Source organism: Mugil cephalus, chromosome 22 (genome assembly GCF_022458985.1).
Source record: "Mugil cephalus isolate CIBA_MC_2020 chromosome 22, CIBA_Mcephalus_1.1, whole genome shotgun sequence".
NCBI lineage: Eukaryota > Metazoa > Chordata > Actinopteri > Mugiliformes > Mugilidae > Mugil > Mugil cephalus.
The window spans coordinates 16,280,001-16,299,189 of record NC_061791.1 but is presented as its reverse complement, the minus strand read 5'-3'; the positions used below and the strand labels follow the sequence as shown (position 1 = coordinate 16,299,189).

General features: G+C 43.6%; 1 protein-coding gene across 15 annotated transcripts in view; it reads left to right on the top strand.

Moving 5' to 3' along the window:
• The window catches only part of nav3 (neuron navigator 3), a 407,174-nt gene that overhangs the window by 373,019 nt on the left and 14,966 nt on the right, over window positions 1-19,189 (top strand). For 12 of the 15 annotated variants that reach the window (XR_007111316.1, XM_047575822.1, XM_047575819.1 and 9 more), the window contains 12 exons: window positions 1,017-1,174; window positions 1,864-2,058; window positions 3,133-3,185; window positions 4,283-4,306; window positions 6,012-6,035; window positions 6,239-6,316; window positions 12,104-12,187; window positions 13,242-13,353; window positions 14,095-14,219; window positions 16,827-16,850; window positions 17,339-17,505; window positions 18,725-18,878. Coding sequence is in view for 14 of the 15 variants with exons in the window: in XM_047575822.1 (XP_047431778.1) it covers window positions 1,017-1,174; window positions 1,864-2,058; window positions 3,133-3,185; window positions 4,283-4,306; window positions 6,012-6,035; window positions 6,239-6,316; window positions 12,104-12,187; window positions 13,242-13,353; window positions 14,095-14,219; window positions 16,827-16,850; window positions 17,339-17,505; window positions 18,725-18,878 (1,198 nt within the window). In the remaining variant the exon portion in view is untranslated. The remainder of the gene's footprint in view (window positions 1-1,016; window positions 1,175-1,863; window positions 2,059-3,132; window positions 3,186-4,282; window positions 4,307-6,011; window positions 6,036-6,238; window positions 6,317-12,103; window positions 12,188-13,241; window positions 13,354-14,094; window positions 14,220-16,826; window positions 16,851-17,338; window positions 17,506-18,724; window positions 18,879-19,189) is intronic. The other 3 variants (XM_047575813.1, XM_047575812.1, XM_047575816.1) reach the window with 3 other exon arrangements.

The following is a 19,189-nucleotide window of genomic DNA, read 5'->3' as shown; positions in this document are numbered from 1 at the left end:
CCCCCCAAAATGGCCTAAACTTCCCCTGAGTGGAGAGTAGAATGGATACCTTGCTTGAAATAAAGAGACAGAAATACCATTGCCCGTTCCTCTCAGTGGCACAGCCTATGGCGAGAACAGCCTCTCTAGCCAATTATACTGTACTCCTACTGAGGGGTCGGATGGGGCATGCTGGCTTCAAACCATTATTTTAATGTGATGGCTTTCGGTTCTCATGATCAGAAGACGGGAAGCATATGATCTCACAGCACACTTTATTCCCGCTGGGTGTGATGCTCTCGTTTTTTTCTGACCACAGATGTCTATGATTGCCTCTTCACATGCCACATAAAGCGAATAGCTCTTTTCTTTAGGTTGCCTACAAGAGCAGCTTAGATCAATCATTGTTCCATTTCCTCATTTGCGGGTTGGCCCTGCTTATGGCCGTTTTCTAAGCTTTAAGTTATATTAAGCCAGACACTGACCTTTGGAATTTTCAGTCTGTTGCACTTCAGCTCCAGTGACAGACGAATGCTGCGGCGTGGCACTACTCGGTACAGTCTAAAAGCTGGTGGAGAGAATATGAACCGCAGGAACAAGGCTGGAGCAGGGTCAGATGTGACAGGCGTAGTAATGGGGGCGTTGGGAACGAAGATGCCACTGAAAAGGGATGAGCGCAAACTCAATTATCATCCTCAGAGGATTAAATATGGCCGCTTGTCATGCTTGCGATAAGGGGGCCCTCTGCTGCTGAGCTGCTTTGGAGTTGAGGATAGAAACGATGAACTGCAACGAGTTTGTGTGTGTTTGTGTGTAAACACCAGCCTGAGAAATGTGTGTGTATTGTCAATTATGTGCATGTATCTGTATAGACGCATGCATAGAATGTTGAACGTATGGAAATGCATGGATTTTACATGTGCCCACATATGTATGCTATGTAGCTTCATTACCACATAAATCTACTTGTAAACTTCAAAAATCAACTGTTTAGTTCTCTTTTTTAGTTGATTTTAAAGTGTTTTTCTGCATTTCAGGTATCCTCCGTCCTCCCGGCAGGCTTCCCATGAGGAAGGGAAGGAGTGGTTAAGGTCCCATTCAACAGGAGGCCTTCAGGACACTGGCAGCCAGTCCCCATTGTCTCCTCCAGGAGCTTCGTGCACCAGCGCTGGAAAATACCACTACTCCAACCTCCGTGAGTTTATAGGAGTAAAATCTAATTGTTGCTCCAAAAATGTAAATCTTGTTTGTTAAATTAATGGTACACAAATTATGATCATTACGATGAAGTGGAAAATGACATGAATATAATAAATGACAATAATATTCGAGTAGATTGTGAATTTATATGTACAGGTATGTACATATGTACAATACATTAATTGCATTATTTCCAAAGTTAATACGTGTTGAGAGCATTTTTTAAAAATATCAGTTTTCAATGAACCTCTTGTCAACATCCCAGCCAAAAGCAAAACGCTCTCTGCTCAGTTCATAACTGAGTTCACATAAATAGTAAATGCAGATAGATGTTTTTGTTGAAAGAAGCATCTGGCAGGGATTTGAAGCTGAACTTGCCATTCAAAAGGCTTCTGCTAAAATGATGTACTATCACCACGCTTCAGATTCTGCCTTCTATCCACGGCGTTACTGCTGCTTTGGTCACTTGCTGATTTCCCAAAGTACATTTTTGGCATCATAAAGACACAAACATGCTGAGACAAAGACAACTAGTCAACAGCATTCTTGTTCAGAACTCCCCATCAGTCACAAAAACCACAGGCACAAGACTAACCCTTACCCTAAGGCATTAGAAGGAAACTGTATTAATGCTCGACAATCAGTATTGATCTTGTTTTGTTTTGTTTTTTTTCCTCTGTGCAGTCAGCCCCACCAATATCAGCCAGTACAACCTGCCACCAGGCAGCGGCAGCATGAGCCGCTCCAACAGCATCCCTGCCCAAGACTCCTTTGACCTGTACGGAGAGGGTCACCCGCTGGGCGGCAGCGCAACCTCCCTGGAAGAACGGCCGCGGGCCATCAGCCGCTCTGGCTCCTTCAGAGACAGCACTGATGAAGGTAAGACGCATTCTGGGCCGTGTTCTTTAACCCTGACTTTAAAGTGAGAATTTTCAACAACCGGGTGCCCCTCCAGGTTCAGAGGGGAATTCACATTTACACGTCTGATGTAGGATGTTGAGGGCTTATGGCTAGTGAGTCAACAGCTTTACTTGTGCAACAAAACACAACATAGCAAGCCAGATGAAATGACTAATTGGTCCAACAGCTAGAAGACCAGCTTGGCGTACATTCTGCAGCCTTTCATTTTGCAAAGCTGCTGCCAACAACCGAAAGCCAGTCAGAGATATATTCAGCTCTCCTTCTATTTCCTTCTTACCTTCTGTTCATTCTCTTTGCCTCTGCCACAATGTCCACCCTGGGATTGCAGAGTTAACTTCTTCTTGTCTTTTGATGTGGTGTCATAAACGGTTACGCACTTCTCACAGGTGTTCGTGCTCAATAAACCAAGTATCCAAACACCACGCTGAAACAGAGACAGCTTGTCTTGTAGGGTTTCTTGAAGACGTTTTACGGCTCATCCAAGTAGCTTTTCCAGATCTAAGGGGTATTGTGGCTTTAAATCATTCATTAATTCCCAGCTAAGACATTAATCCGATAATTAATTTAAATGAATTTATTACAATTCTGAGTTGAGAACCTAAGAAACTACTTGAATGAACTACTGAATATCTTCAGTTTGAGAATAAACATTCTCTCTGTTAAAAGTCAGTGTAACAAAAATGACATAGAAGCTGTTATTTTAATGTAATCAGCATAAATGAATTGTTACCGCCAAGAAAGCCTTAGATACAATTTCTCCATCACAATCATCAAAGCAAAGTCCCCACCGGCCATCAGTGCATTAATACCAGATTTAATAAGCTCTCAGCGTGCGCTTGTGCTGTGGGTGACTTAGCTCATAGGTCGCTTTGTTCAGGTCTTTTTTTCGTGCATGATGTAACACGCACTGATTGCATCCATACGGAGCCCAGCAAGACAGTCGTGTTTTTCCCTGCTGCCTTTCACAGGTGTCCACAGCTCATCATCATGCGGATAAGTTAGAGTAATCAGTAATTGTCCTGTCTCTTACAGTCCATGGCTCGTCATTGTCTCTGGTCTCCAGCACGTCATCGCTCTACTCTGCGGTAAGTCCTGTAGGGTAGGTGTAGGTTGACTGGCAGAACTCCTACACACCACACCAACACCAACAAAACATCTTAGACGTTTTAGACATTTTCATAAAAGTTAAGATACATTATATATGTATGGCTGTGTTTTAATACATCCTCCGTACTTTATATCATGTTTTCCTCCCTCTTTTGGTTCAAATTAATTAGAAACTATAAAGTACTTTAACTACATAGTTGCTCTCACCTCAAATTAATTGTAGTTGGCTTCCACAGAGGACATGCTCGTTGTTGGTGTTCTTAAATACAGTTCACACACAAACTGCTTCTAGTGTGCTTCAGCATTATTTGCAGAATAGAATTGAAGTTTGTCTTTTGGAGCTGAATTCTTTATCAGACTTTTTTTTTTTTTACCGAATTTTCTTTTTCCTTCTTGTATAACAAGACTTAACTGATCTTGAGACTGATTGTTAACACGCGCGCGGTTGTTTAAAGTTTAATACTCAAATTAAAACAAAGGCGAAGTAAAAGTGCCACGCCTGAAATCGCTTTGTCTTTTTGTGTAAATGGAAAAAGATAACAAATCAAAGCATTCCACTTTTTTTCCCCCAGTGATGCAGTGTAGCATTAAATCTCCTGCTCCCTCTAAGTAAAAAAATAAAATAAAATGAACTTCCATAGCTGCATGCGTCCAAAGTAACCTCAGCGGATGAGGCTCCGGACAACTGTTTGGTTTCTAATAACGCAGGATACGCACGAGTCGTCACAATCAGCGAGGCAGCAGATTAGTTTTTCGGAGGAAAAAAAAGTCGATTACTGCACGCTTCTGCTTCTGTCCGGCTGCATTCACAAATTACAAGGGGATGAATGAGGGAGAAGACAGTTTCCAAAGTTTACCCTCAGATCAAAATAAGTCTATTTGTCTGTCATACTCCGTTTCTTTCGTTTCGTCTGAATTAATCCACTTCATCATCAGTGATTTTTTTAAGCTCTTTTAACTCAGATTGGATGAACTCTTTTCATCTTACTTTATATGCTCTACATGTATTCTAACCATTTTCAGAGCCTGTAGTCAAAAGTTTCTCAGCTACATTTTCTTCTTTTTTTTTTTACAGACCGAGGAAAAAGCACACTCAGAGGTAAGGATGGGGAACTCTGTGTCCATCTGTCTGTCTGCATGTTTGCTTCCTCACGTCACAGAGTCAGGCCTGGTGGTGGCTCAGTCCAGCCGCTGAGGACCTCTGCAGGTTGGGGGTGGGGCTGGGGTCAAGTGCCTTGCTCGTGTTGGATTTGGTCCCACATGTCACATGCATGTCCTCCTCTTCTTTGGGTGCTTCCTGGCTGTTTTTTTTTTTTTTTTTTTTTTTTTTTTTTTTTTTAATGTCTCCGAATGTTTTTACAGTTGTGTGTCTTTCTGTTGCACAGCATCTGTAGTCAGAGGCAGTCGGTCTGTGTCAATCAAAGCTCAAACAGTGATATTGCAAAGTATTTTTTATCCCAAACCAGCATTCAGTTTTTACAGTGAACAGGTTAACTCTGTGTTTTATTGCTTTTTATAACCCTGCCAAATTAATAACTGCACACCATTACTGTTCCACGTAGTTTATACTTTTTGCCCATTACAAAAACTCACACTGTTCAATAATGCATGCTGTTGCCTTTGGTTCTGTTTGTGTGGGGTTTTTTAACATTCCTGCTCATTTTATCACTGGTTCTTCTTTGATTTTGCAGTTTCTTTCCTTTTCTCTGTTCTTGTTTAGTTAGTGTTTAAGCTCATGTTTGGGTCAAACAGTAATGGCACATACATCGTGGTGTTTGTTTTAACCCTGCCAGATAGGTAGCGTTTGCCACTTTGAAACAGATCAAACTAAAAATGAAGGAATGCGGTGACTGCGCAGTGGCTTTTCAGCCAACCGCGGTGTCGGCCAGGTCCTTATTTGTGCACCAGTTCTGTTCAGCAGGTATAAATCCAGTTGTCTTGTAGCGAACTGATGCATTGTGGCCTGAGAACTGATTTCACATTCCAGCCCAGTAGGTTGCTAAAGTGTTGCTAAATCCAGCCGTAGCCATCTCTTCAGCAAGGTCTGCGTGCAATTTAAAGACACAAAGGGTGGGTGACAGCAAACCAAAGGAATCATAAACTATGAATGAAGCATGCTGGAAACCAGAGGGGGCTACTTCAGTTGACAGCCTCGGTGTAGAAGCTAATGTTTTATCAACCTGACTTGGATTTGTAACATGTTGCAGGAAGGTAACACAAAAAATGCAGCGTAACAAAGGCGCTGCAAAGATGGAGCAGGATAGATTCAAACAGAGAGCAACAAAAGAGTGGGCCAATCCGAGAAAATACAAACACCAAGAGAAAACTGAAATGAAAAACCAGACTGTTTGCAATCAGCCCTTCTGGACTGAACTGAGCTTGGTCAGGTGAAACCACAAGTAACAAACGTGCGATAACTGAAAGGGTGAAACAGAGAGAATGCAACAGCAAACAAGACTCACCAGGTTCAAAATGAAACAGGAAACCAATAAGAAAGAAAAAGCTCAAAACACATCATATCCCCACAGAAGAAAATATCTTCTACTTCTATAAATAAGCACAAGACTCCTCCTTTTCTGTGACTCATCATACTACAATATCAGGTATTTGCTAATACTGTTTGACCCGGTCAGGAATACGTGCCTGCAGTATACCACTTTGCTTTGCTGCTAAAGTCTTAACCGTGAGAAAACCCGTGCTGTGGCTTGTTGATAACCTCTGTCTCTACAGCCACATCTAGTACATGCTGTTTGATGGAGGCATGCAACATAGTGTTAATTTTGACTCTTTTCTTTTCAATCAAGGGCCAAACGGTCCAAAATTCCACGGTAATCCCCAACACTTTATGTTCGCACTTCACTCCAGTGTCTTTTTACACAGTTTACCATGTAACTGCACAGTTGTTATAATTATTATTTCTTTTTAATTCAGAGTTGTCAGCATGGGTGTTCAACATCTCAGTTTTTCTTTTTTCAGGTGCATTAACCAAACATTTACATGAGCTCTGCTCTTTCCTCTCCCCCACAACCAGCAAATCAGAAAGCTGCGTCGGGAGCTGGACGCCTCCCAGGAGAAGGTGGCGACCCTGACGTCTCAGCTGTCTGCCAACGTGAGTTCGTTCACTTCAAAAAGACGCCGTCAAAACAGCCGCCTCATTTGCGTAATAACCTGCTGTCAGGGAGCTTTTATGCCTATCGAAGCTCTGGAAGGAAATCTTCAAGATGCCCGCTAATTCCTTTTCTTTGTGCTTGAAGCCACCATGCTTGCGCTTAGGTTTTTGGTTGTTTGATTCGGTTTCTGTGTGTGTTTTTGTTTTCTTGTCCCGTGCTTTCTCGTGTGTACCCGTGCGTTCATTGTCTCTTTGCTTTTGTCTCAGCCGGTGGGGGGCTTCATCCAGAAGCAGGAGCCTCTCCCAAATTTGTCCAAGCGGAGAGAACAAAATTGAGATAGACGGCTGAGGAGAGAAAACAGGGAGATGAGGATAAGTGAATCTAGACTCGAGTGAGTCATGCGTGGGTGAAACTGAGTGAGATACAGAGACCTCCTACCCCCAGACAAAGTCTTTGTGCTGAGACGCAGATAGATAGATCGACAAACTCCAGCATCTGACTGGGCTCAGCTCCCCAGCACCACCGGTGCCAAGTGCCTGATCAAGCATGGAGGCAGAGGGGGTCTCCTCTTCAGTCCGACGCTTTGATCACAAAGTTGTGCAGAGCTAAAACTTGACGAATGCAAGAGGAAGACATGACTTTACAGAGGCAGTAGAACAACTTTGTTTATGTTTTAATACTCTAAGGAGTAGACCAGCAGCACATACTCTAAAGCAACTTTTCCTTCCTTTGTCTTAGGGTTTTGAGATCATCAGTGGAACAATTCATACATATTCAAAAGTTCCTCTGGCTGCTTTATATTTCAGTCATTGAGTCTATGTGCTAGTCTGCTAGCTGAGTTAACTGATGTTAACCATGAAAGAAAGGATATAATGTGATGCTAAGTTATTTTATTAAAATGTCTCTCCCCATCTGTTAAGGCTACAATGATAATATTCAGTGTTAATATTAATTAATTAATCAATTAATTAATCGTTTTCTTCTACTTTTTTCTCTTTTAATTTTAAATTGAGCGCCCTTGTCTTATTTAAATATTTTAAAGAGCCATGCCTAAGACATATAAAGGGGTTGTATGGGCAGAGTTGTGTCAGGAGGGGGGCGGACGCCCTTAGGGAGGTCTCCTACTGTCAATTCAAACATAGCTCATTGCCACTGCTGTAGTTCATAGTTTGTCTGTCCTCTGGGGGAACTCTACTGACCTGAAGCCCCAAGCATTTGACTGCCTTTCCTGTCTTCAAGCTTCTGGTCTTCCCTGTGTGATTGTTGAATAATTGTGAAAAATGGACACTTTAGGCAGAAGCTCTTGATTTCTCATTAATTTACTAGATTTACATTCAAACATCTTCACGGTATACCCGATAGGATCACATATCAAATATTATATTAGACATAATCAGGTTTAATGCTGCTGTTAATATCCCTCGATGCATTTACTGCTAACTCGCTAAATGTTTTCTATTGACTGCTAAATATCAGCTGTGCTGAGTGACAAAACTAAAGAAGTGATCAAAAATGATTAACTATGTGCTGTATAGGAAGGTAAGATTTGTCCTGTGAAATGCAGTCCTTTTCAGACAAATCTGCAAGCTATGGTGCTGTAACAGAGTAGATGGTGAGGAGAAACCTAACTCCCTGAGCAGGGGTGGGTAAAGAAACAGGTCCATTGAACATCAAGTTCAACTTAAAGCCCTGCCAGGTGGTTCTTTAGACAAGAACAAAGTTATCTACATTTACTGTCAATGTGAGCTGAGTTACCAGTGGGCTACATCGAGTCTCAAATACCCCTTGCTAGCGAAGCACAAGGCTGACACAGAGAGGTTTCCTGCCCTTTGATTAAGACAGGCCCTGCTGGATAGTTTGATGCAATATATTTGCTAAGCTTGCTGTGTCTTTGTTAAACCCTGTTGATACGAGTGTTAAAGATGAATTTAGAATTGGTACAAAAAAGTGAGTTATTTGCGATTAAACACATGATAACTATGAAAGTCACACGATTAATCGCGATTAAATATCTTTTTTGATTCACAGCAGCAGTACTATTAAGGCCCTAAGTGCATTCTAATTTTTTCATTGTTAATGTGATATTGTACCAGGCATGACTGACAAACAAAGCAGTTTTCAATAACCTGTGTTTCCCTAACAACTTTAGAGCCCTTAAAGAATGATTCCCTGAAATATACGAGCCACTGTCACAGATTTTAAGTCTATAAATGACAACAGAGACATTGTCTGTACCATCAGTTCTTTTAAGCTGCCACTTACGTGACTGAAGTGCAACTACATTTTGTCTGCACAAAAAAACTCTTCTTATAAACCTTAAAAAACCTCTTCACAGTTAAGTGTGGTTTTAAAGTATGCTAAAGCCTGTTAATAAAGCCTCACAGTATGGAGTTGGAAAGTTTTCCCCAGGTTTGTTTTCAATGACTGGGTTAGCGTTGCATTTATGAACGTCATTGTCGGAGGTGGGTGAGTGGGTGGCAACAAGGTCAGAGTGACTCAGTGAAGGATGAGCAGAAAGAGGAGGGAAATTGAGAGAGGAGTATGGCTGTCTGTGCGAACTCTTAAACCTGATTTAATGCCAAGGCATGAAAACCGATCCCCTTCACAGCTGAAAAAAAATACTCTGTATTACTTCTGCTCCTCTTAATCTCTTTGACAGGGTGTTAGTTTTGCTAATTCAGATATATTTACAACCCAAAACAAACACACAGTTAATCAAAATCATGACTACGGAGTGAACTCGATTTAACACGACCGTGCCACAGCAAATATGTTCTTAATATTGGTCATTTTCAAGGAAAGCGCTGTGGCCAAGGGTATTGACATACCTCATAATTCTTTATTTAACATCCAAATACCATTTCCATGCCTAGAGAAACCCAGAAAAAAAAAGATAATTCCTATTTGTGCAGTGGCATAGGAAGAGTGATGAGATCGAGATCATATGACCTCAATCATTGCACATTTAGTTTGCTGCCTCTTTTTGAAATGACATTGGTTTAAATGGGAAAAATGCATTCTATCACTGAAGGGGAAATCTTTATTCTGCAGCCTTAACATATACCACCTACCATTATCATCATTAAGAATTTATTGATGTCCTTTGTTAAACTGCATCTTAACAAAGTCACGTCCAAATGGGGAATACAATTTACTTTAGGGTTAGGGTTACACCTTCATACATACCAATTAAATAAATAAATGGTAGACATTTTGAAGCGGGATGTCAGACAGTTTCAAAGTGACTTTAATAACTGAACTCTGTGTGTGAACTGACATTTTGAAAATACCAATTCTTCTTATTTATTTATTTTTTTATATTTGCACATCAGAGTTTGACTGTGTGTCACTGTGTCTGAGCGAGAATTTGTATGCATTAGCACATCCTGAGTATTAGTGTTTAGGGACACTACCTTCCTTGAATTGAAACCTCAAATCATCTGCTTAAATGTAGGTGTGCACGTACATATATCTCTACACGTGAGAGTGAGGGCAGGATTAGAGACGATAAAGTGCCGTCTCTGGCGTGTCTTATAAACACTGCAGCGAGTTTTGGACTGCGGGTGGAGGGTATTTGAGCGTTCCTGTGGCTGATATCTGCATGGAGTCATGCTCCCTACTGGGAGGATAAGACGAGCTTACAGCACCAGCATCCCACCACACTGTCATGTAGGTACGGTGTGATACAGTTCCAAACAGCACAGTCAGAGATGTTTATGTTGTTGTTTTTTCACAAATCCTACTAGAGTAGGAGTAGTAGAGCACATATGCCTTGGCACAAGAAGGAATGACACTGGTAGCCTTTTGCGATGCTGTGTTTATGCTCACTGTCCCTGTGTGGAGGTCCAGTCAGTATCAACAGCACATATGGCAAGACACTAATAATGTTCTTTGATTGTACATTTTTTCAAATGGATGAGCTACATAAAAATTGCTACATAAAACCCTCTCATCCATTCAGACTTTGACCAGTTCTTTTCTCTGCTTTCAGATGTGTTGAGCACAGTAGTGGCCGCAGCAGTAGCATTTTGCAGGCTGTGTAAAAAAGTGCATTTGTTGCCTAAACCTGACTTTCAATGCCAATTATAGTTTCTGCTGTGAAGGCCTACATGCCCACTGTCCACCCCAACCACCACCTTCCATGATTCGGGGAATAGGAACTGGGAGAAACTGGGAGCATCTGGGAGAACTGCTTCCCAGGCTCAGCAGAAAAGGCGAGGGAAGGAGTACAGGGTGTCACAGTGAAGGATGGGAAGAAAGAGGAAGAAGATTGAGAGGGGAGAGGTGTCTGTGTGAACTCTTAAACCCCATTTAATGTCGGCCAAGGCAGGAAAACGGATCCTTTTCTCCTTTTCTTGTCAGCCTGTGAAGGGGTCCGCCCTCCCTAATACTCCCCGTTATCCCCCTTCTCCTCCCTGATTTTGATCTTCATTATCATCCCCTTTCCCATCCTCCTTTTGTCCCCTCCCATTCCTGCTCTAGTGTAGTGTGGGATGTATCCCAGCAGTAGGTGCTGGCTCTGGCCACTGAAGTCGTGACTGTACGTTACACAAACCAAACGGCCTTGAGATGTTGCCTACCTGTTTGGCGGGGGCAGCCGGCAGCACTGGCACTGAGGACTCCTCGTCTAGTTCTCTGGTTTGGCCTACTTTCAACCTCTACCCGAGTCCCCGGGATCAGGATGCCGGTCAGGAAAACAGGAGACCAGGAGCCAGGCGTGGCCACCGGGCTCAGCCAGCGGGAGTAGGACAGATGGTTCAGCTCTGGGAAGCGTTAGCGTCCGATCTGCGCCTCCTTCGGGGCGGACAGGTGGGCTGAGGGGGTGATGAGTCGGAGCTCGCAGGTGGAGTTGGAAAGAGATGTGGAGTTAGAGAGATGTGTTGGAACAGTTGGCATTTCTAAAGGTCAAGACCCACAGTGATTCAGCCAGGGACAAGGAGTGGAAGAGACAGTGCTTATCGTCCAAATGTCCTCACAGAGACGGGGAGATGAGGAGTTTTCTTTTTTTCACCAGAGTTGTTATTTGGCTAGATTGGTAGCAAAAGCTGTTGAATTCAGTAAATAAGTCCACAAAAAATATTATCATACAACTGTGTGTGTGCATGTGTGTGTAGAGCAGAGATTGTCTGATCTGTCTGGGCATGCTGCCCACCCCTGTGTGACATGCCAGGCTTGACAGGTGTCTCAGGGTCTCCAGCTTAGGATGGGAGGATGAGCTGGCAGCACACACACACACACACACACACATACAATTACATAGACACATGCAATCATGACAAAACAATGAACATCCAAAAAAACACATGCGCAAACACACCCGGGCTCGCACACGCACGAGGCACAAGTTCAGTAGAGCAGATGGCGTCACGCCGGCGAACATTTGCCGTCCTTCAGCTGCAGCCCTCTCTGATGTGCGTGCATATTTTCCTCAGCGCCTGCATGGCGGCGTTAGTCCAGAACCGTGTTTTTGACCGCAAGGATTAATTCGCAGCATTGAGACGCAACAGTGACGTCGTATGAATGTTCAAACAGACCGCCAAGCGACGAGTCTCTTCAAAGCTATCGTCACCGACCAGCTGACAAACTCATTAGTTCTCTGCATAGGCTCGGATGTTTGTTGTCTTTTTCCAAACATTCACCGTGAGCATTCATTTAGTCATAGGCAAGTGACAGTTTATCTTTTGCTCTGCCGGAGCTTTGTCCAAATTCATCTCAGGGGGAATAAAATAGTAATAGTCATTTACATATTCATTTGACATTTGTTGTGTTTCTCCCCGTGTCCGCAGTCTCACCTGGTAGCAGCCTTTGAGAAGAGCCTGAGCAACATGACCTGCCGCCTGCAGAGCCTCACCATGACCGCCGAACAAAAGGTACAAGAGCTTAGTCCTGTATTTGAAGTATATTGTATGTGAACTCCATAATGAATGGATTACAGGGAGGAGAAATGATTAGAGCCGCCTGGCTGTGTGACACTGGAATAGCGCAGTGGAAAGTAACCACATGGAGGTCAGTGGTTGTGGATTAATGGACATTCTTTTTATTCTTTTCAGCTCCTGGTTCAAGTGAAGGGTTTCCTGTAGGAGGTTTTTCTAGTTAAGCATTTCACCAAAGACACCGATGACTTTAGCCGGAGTTGTTTGACTTCTTAAACCGCAAACTTTCTTTTCTTTAAAGGCGAATAAATGTATCCATGTAAGATTTCAGCACACTCCAGAAACCTAAGGCCCGAAAAACCCATTTAAAAGTTGTGTTTTCTCCAAAACTCCTCCAGCCTCCTTCAGCTCTTGGCTCCGTTTTATTTCTCCTGGGCTGCAGGGTTCAGAAGAGTTTGAATAGCGCGGCAATATGTTCAAAAGATGTAACCCTAACGTAAATTCTGAATGCTTCCCTCTGTTCGCACACCCGCACAACAGGCTGATGAGCCCTGGCAGCTTTTTAATCCTCTGTAAATTAAAGCAGGCTTGGATCTGGTGGGATGCCTTTGTCAAACAAGGCCATCCTAACTTTTAATTAAAGCGGAAACCCTATCTGCAGCCCTCGGTGGGATTTGGGGAAAGGCAGAATAGGAGACTCCCTCTATCTTGCTCTATCTGATCGTGTTGGTTCAACGGAGAGTTGATTTTTTTTTATTCTAATTCTCATTCAAAGCAGGTGGTACTGGCTTTGGGACAAATCTACTGCAAGGCTCCTGTCTTTTTCACAATACCCTCCCAGACTTTTTTCCCTCTCATTCCCTTCCACTAAAAAGACCCACCAGTGCCAAATATAAGAATTTGTTCGGGGTGGTTTAACTAAAAGTGTGGTTTCCAACAGTTTTATGTGCGTCATCCTTCGTAAAAATAGCTCGGTCAGGACTTGTCCCGTCTGTTTTATTTGGACTACAGACATTACAGTTCGTGTTTCTCTCTCGTCTGCTCACTCCAGGAGTCGGAGTTGGCTGAGTTGAGGGAGACAATAGAGATGCTGAAGACCCAGAACACGGACGCACAAACGGCCATCCAGGTGGCGCTCAATGGCCCTGACCACCTTCACAAAGGTAATAAACAAACCAGTATGGGGCTTTGGACCAGATTTCTATATCTAAATGTTGAAAGTTGGATGCATTTTTATCCTGATTGGTCCCAGAGGAACTTAGCTATGTCTTAACTTTGCAAATTGCTCGCATACTTATTCCCAATAACGTCAAACTTGTTTAACGCTTAAGAATAAAAATCTCATCAGTACTTTCACAATAAGAGGTCAAATTCACAAGGACTTCACAGCCGTGTTCACTCTAGCCCTTAAGGCAGCAGCAAGCTTACTACTGTTGGCAGATATTAAAACTGACAGTCAGAGTCTCACCTCCAGTTGTTGCCAAATGACAGGCGCCGATGTCTCCCCAAACGTTTTCTCATCCAGACCCAGATTTCAGATTGGAGTTTCTGTTACTCTAAAATCCAGCTCAAGATGGCGCAAATCAAAAAAATCAGTTCCATTTATTTGCCGTCTAGGAACTTAAAGGCGTGTTTTATTATTTATTATTAGAAGCTAGTTTACAAAGTTGCGACATGCAACACTTGCCTTCCTTTGCCACCTCCAGCGAGTCACAATGAGTCAAGTTAACAACCCGAATCAGACACATAATCGATTTTAAATAATTACCTTTTCGAGTGTCCATCCTCCTCAGAGATGCTCGTTGAGACCAAAAAAAAAACTATTTAGACAATGCTAACGAATCACGGTACACCACTCCGCTTTGTTTTTAGCTCGCTAAGACAAGTTTTCCCCTCTTTTCCAGACCTGCGTATCAGACGGCAGCACTCCTCAGAAAGCATGTCCAGCATTAACAGCGCAGCCAGTCACTCCAGCATGGGCAGCTTGGGCAAGGACGCCGAAGACAAGAAGAAGAAGAAGAAGAGCTGGGTAGGTGGAGAAAGCAAAGGCGCAGAAATAACACACAAAGTCCAAAACCTGGGCAAAAATCTCATCAGGATACTCCAGATTGGTCTTCATATGGTACCAAAACAACCTATCTCAGAAATATTGAGGAGGCAGTAAGTAAAAAAGGATACTCTTTAGATTGCGTCTTCATGTCCAGTCCGTTCATTCAGCTTGAGAAGCCTTATATTTCTACACTGAAACATCCAGACATTGTTGGAGGTGGATTGGATATGCATTATTCAGCGGCTGCAGAGCCAGTTCATCTATTTGCTCACATTAAATTATTAACTATCTTCTTTGCATAAATAAAAGATAAATGTGGATCTATCAGCTTATTGTATTCCAGCACCCGCAAACCAAAATGATCATTTCTGTGGGCGTTTGTGGGCTTATTTCAGTGACTCATCCTCTGAATAATTGCTCTGTGATGGAGTCAGCATGTACCTACACATATATCCAATCCAGATATATTTGATTATAGATGCGTGGCGAAATCTTAAAAGTTCTTCCTGGCCACAGCCTGGCTATTCTGCCGCTGTTGCTGGGCTGCCGAGTTTCTGAGGTGCCGTCTACACGGTGAAAGCCAGCAGGTCAACCATGCCGCAGTTGTTTGCAGAGATGCACTCGTAAAAATCATTTAGTGTGCATGAAAATCAGAGAAGCACAGTAGCCACCAGTGTGATGGATATGTTAGTTCAGTTTGAAAATAGTTCAGCGGATGCCCAGAGGTTAGAGGAGTGCTTGTTGAATCGCTTTGTCAAGTGGGAAATTCTGCCCAGAAGAGAAGCTCCTTCAAAACTTGCTGTCAAAGTACTTAAAAGAAGAGCTCTTAATTCCACAGTACTCTTAGTAGTGTTTCATCGACGTGGTCAAGCTTGGAGGTCCAGAACTGCAGGGGATATGTCTTAATCTCCCTAAACCTACTAAGATCCAACTTCAACATTTGTCTTTTTGGAAAGTCAAGACAAAATTATTCTAAAAATACTCCGTAAAGCTCTTCCCCTTTTCCTCTGCCCTTCTCTCTGATTTCTCCGCACAATAGCAGCTCAGTGTCCCTGACTGAGAGCTGTTATTTGCTGCAGTCCCCTGAGTCAGACAGATGACATTATTAGGAGTTCCGTCTGAGCCACGGATTTCAGGGCCGGAGCCGGCCTATCCAGCCTCTGCTGCAGTGCAAAACGCCCGCCCTTGACACGAAATAAATACTAACAGCCCGAAAGTTCAGCGATGAGTGCGACACCCGATCCCGCCGTGTCAAGCGAGGTGCCAAAAAATCCCATGAATGCCAACCAGTTCCTTATTTCAGCACCAATTAAATATTAATTTGCTGAAAGCTTCAGCGTACCAGGGGTGGAGGACAGATTTAAACTGAGGTTAGATATGTAAATGATGTCACGCTGGTGAGGAGGAGGTAAGAAAAGGTGATTCTAACTGGGAGATTTCAAATCAAGAAGGTAGAAACTTTGTTATTCAACATGTGGACACAGAATAACTGTAATAACTGAGTGTGTTTTTCATCCATGCTTCAATCATAACACATTTTAGGTAGCCTGGTCAACACTTACTATTATCAGAATAAATGTTTCCCTCATCAAAAGAATATGCCATCTTACTTTCCATTCTTATCAGCCCCAGTTGATGCGTCCTACGTGTTCTGATGAACCTTTTCTCTTGTGTAAATCTAATAACAGCCCACCATCTTTAGCTGTGACATGTGTGTAATACTATTTGAAGTGACTTTATGCAGCCTCATAGAACCACGAGCATGAATTTAGACATGCCGGTTCCGGACTGCACACTCATTACGTGTGCTATCGTTCATTATACTTTTGCATAAATAAACACGAGGCTCACAATCGTGCCCCCCTCCCCACCAACAGAGGCAGGAAGGTGGTGTTACAACTGTCTGATCATCTTGGAAGCTTGTGGTGCTCTTAAACTGTGGGATACGTCTTATCTTACCTTAGCCTCTGAACTAATAGCTTCTTCATCTTGTTAATCTGCTTAGTTGTGCTGTTAATTGTTATTATTGCTTCCACTGAGTGAATGTTTTCTATGTATTACGGTTGTGTCCTTCCTCATGTTGTTCATGCCGCTCCGTGCTTTGCTAAGTGTAAACTTTGCTACTATGTAAGTACGTCTGTCCTCAGTCATCCAGGTCATGGTATGTCTCCAAAAAAAAAAAAAAATAGTTTTATTGAGTTTAGAGAAGACATTTCACCGCTCATACGAATAGCTTCTTCATTTCCAAGCACTATTGGAAAGTTTGATGTTTAAATCAGGAACCCATCAGAAACTTGCCTGAACAAAAGCTGGTGCAATAATTTCCATTAGTGGACAGATCTTTGGATATGCTGCTATGTAAGGTTCCAAATCCCAATCACACCTACATTGTTATTCTCACCATCCATGTTAACTGTGGTGTGCATAGTCGTGTAATAATCTAAGGTCCTCATCTATTCAGCAGCGGTAACAGTATTTCCTTAGCGACACATCTCCATTGAGCTTTAGAGTGTCCTCTAGATGGTGTGAAGTGAGCAGCGGTGTGTGTTTGTGTGGCTTAACGTTGGGTGTGCTCTGCGTCTTCAGGTGGCTGATTCCATCCCGGCTCAGGTCAGTGGTTTCCAGAGTGTCTTCTGTATGCGTGCCGTGGTTGTTCCCCATCTCCACCTCCCCCGCTCCCTTCCCCCCGTTCGTTCCGCCTTCTTCCCCTCTCAGAGCAACCGCTTCTTCTTTCCCTTTCCTGGATACGTCGGCATGGATCCAGCATCCCTTTCCCCTGCCCCCCCTGTTTCTCCTCCTTTTCCTCCTTCCTCGTTCATGTCGACTGCCTGATCATCCCTTAGGGTCATTAGAAAGCCTGATACCCATCGTTCCTAATCTCATTCTCATCTGTACTTACAGCCTTGCTTTATTTTATTGTTTTAACTCTATACTTAAACCAGACAGTGGTCATTGCTTGGAAACATCCCGGAGTGACTTCCTGATCTGACAACATGTGATATCACCGAGGAAGGCTGTCTGAAAGCTGGCACGGTGTGACTGAGGAGGTTGTCCGCGCTGACGTCTTCTCCCCTGTTTGCGTTCTGTGTGTTTTACAGTTGCGCAGCTCCTTCAAGCAAGCCTTCAGCAAGAAGAAAACCAAATCCCAGTCGGCCCACGACGAGATGGAGGAGATGACCGACTCCCTGCCGTCCTCGCCCAAACTGCAGCACGACAACCGGCAAGGCAGCGTTTCCACGCTGCGCTCTTCGCCCTCCACCACAGAGTGAGTTGTCGCCTCCACAAATATGCGCGCACACGCGTCAGTTCTCACACAGCTGTCCGCGCAAGCATACACGAGATACACGACATATACACGGTTTTCTTCTCAAAGTAACTGACTTTTTGTTTTCTCTCAACAAATGTCTTTTACTTTTTTTCCTCTTTCCTCCAAATGCTGTGTTCATCCTTTTCTTTAACGGTCCTGGTGTAGCAACTGCGTTTGCGATAGCAAGTCTTCTCCCATTTGGACGACAAAGAAAAAACTAAACGGTCACGTGGTCTACAAGCACAGATCTCGGTAACGGGCACTGTGTGGCATGCTCCCCGGGAGTGTGTGTGCAGTGGTTTGTGTTGGTGTGACTATCCTCTGCATCGTAGTGCTGTGAAATCTCTGACTGGCGTGTCAGAGGCGAATAGATCTCTGTGGCAAACAAACTGAACCTGGACCTCCGAAGTGTCCGGCTCCGGTTCAAGCGAAGAGCAGCGTGGGTTGAATGAAGGGTAGAACGGATGAGGAGTTTTTTCTTCAGTTCCCCGTGCCAGAACAAGCCGGCTGCAAGAGGGTCAACATGTGGCCGCTTCACGAGCATGCACATCTGCTGTGCTGGGTCAGCTGGCGGGATCATTTGAGTTTAAGTCGGATGACGTGGTTTTCTCAGGGGCATGTGGACGTTTTTGAATCTCTAATGTCCACGGAGTGTGATCGTTTCTTGTGTTTTTAACTCAGCTTTCATAGCACGGTCTCCAGCTCAAGTTATCTCTCTAAAATATTTGACAGCTGGTTATGGAAATAATATGACACCACAACACATCAGCTGCTGTAAATCCTACGTCTTCAGTATGGATTTCGGTTTATTGCTCTTGCAACTTTTAAGAATTCAAATCAATATGTTCCGTAGCCGTGACCAACTCCGACATACCACCATTTAAAATGTGAACAGCTGTGCATTGTGGGAACTGCAACTGGAATGTTGTTTTTTTTTATTTTTTTCCTTCGAGATTGTTTGGCTGTTAAACCTGGAGTAATGTCAATGGGAGCAGTTTGCTTTACCAAATGCTACACTTCCCCATTCACCTACTATGTGATACCTCCCTAAACAGTCTCCACCACTGACTCCAGCTTCCCTCTAAACTTCAGCTTTCCTGTTTCCTTTAAGTATGTGTGCTCAGTATAACCCCAAAGGTGACCCCCTCCTCCTCCCTGTGTGCGATCCCGGTTGCAGGCTGTGCGAGTGCACCGAGGCCGAGGCCGAAATCATCCTGCAGCTGAAGAACGAGCTGAGGGAGAAGGAGCTCAAGTTGACGGATATCCGCCTGGAGGCGCTTAGCTCTGCTCACCACCTGGACCAGATCCGAGAGGCCATGAACCGCATGCAGGTGAGGGTGGGCCCACCAGAACGATGACCTGCGGGGCGTCTATTTATATTTGACACACTTGGACAGTATGCTGCTCATTTGGTGGGAGGTTTGGCAGATGGCGATGAAAACACAAGAATAAACATTGAATTGGTTTTAATTGTACATTGTAATGCCATCAGTTGTAGAGGAAATGTAAAAGAGATAGAGGCATCTCGTCGAAACAGAACTTGCTTTGGCTTTAGGTTTTACCTATAAAGGCTCAGACAGGCAGAATCTTTCTGTCCAATTTATTTGCGCTAAAGCGGTGTGTTTCCCCCTCAAGGCACCAG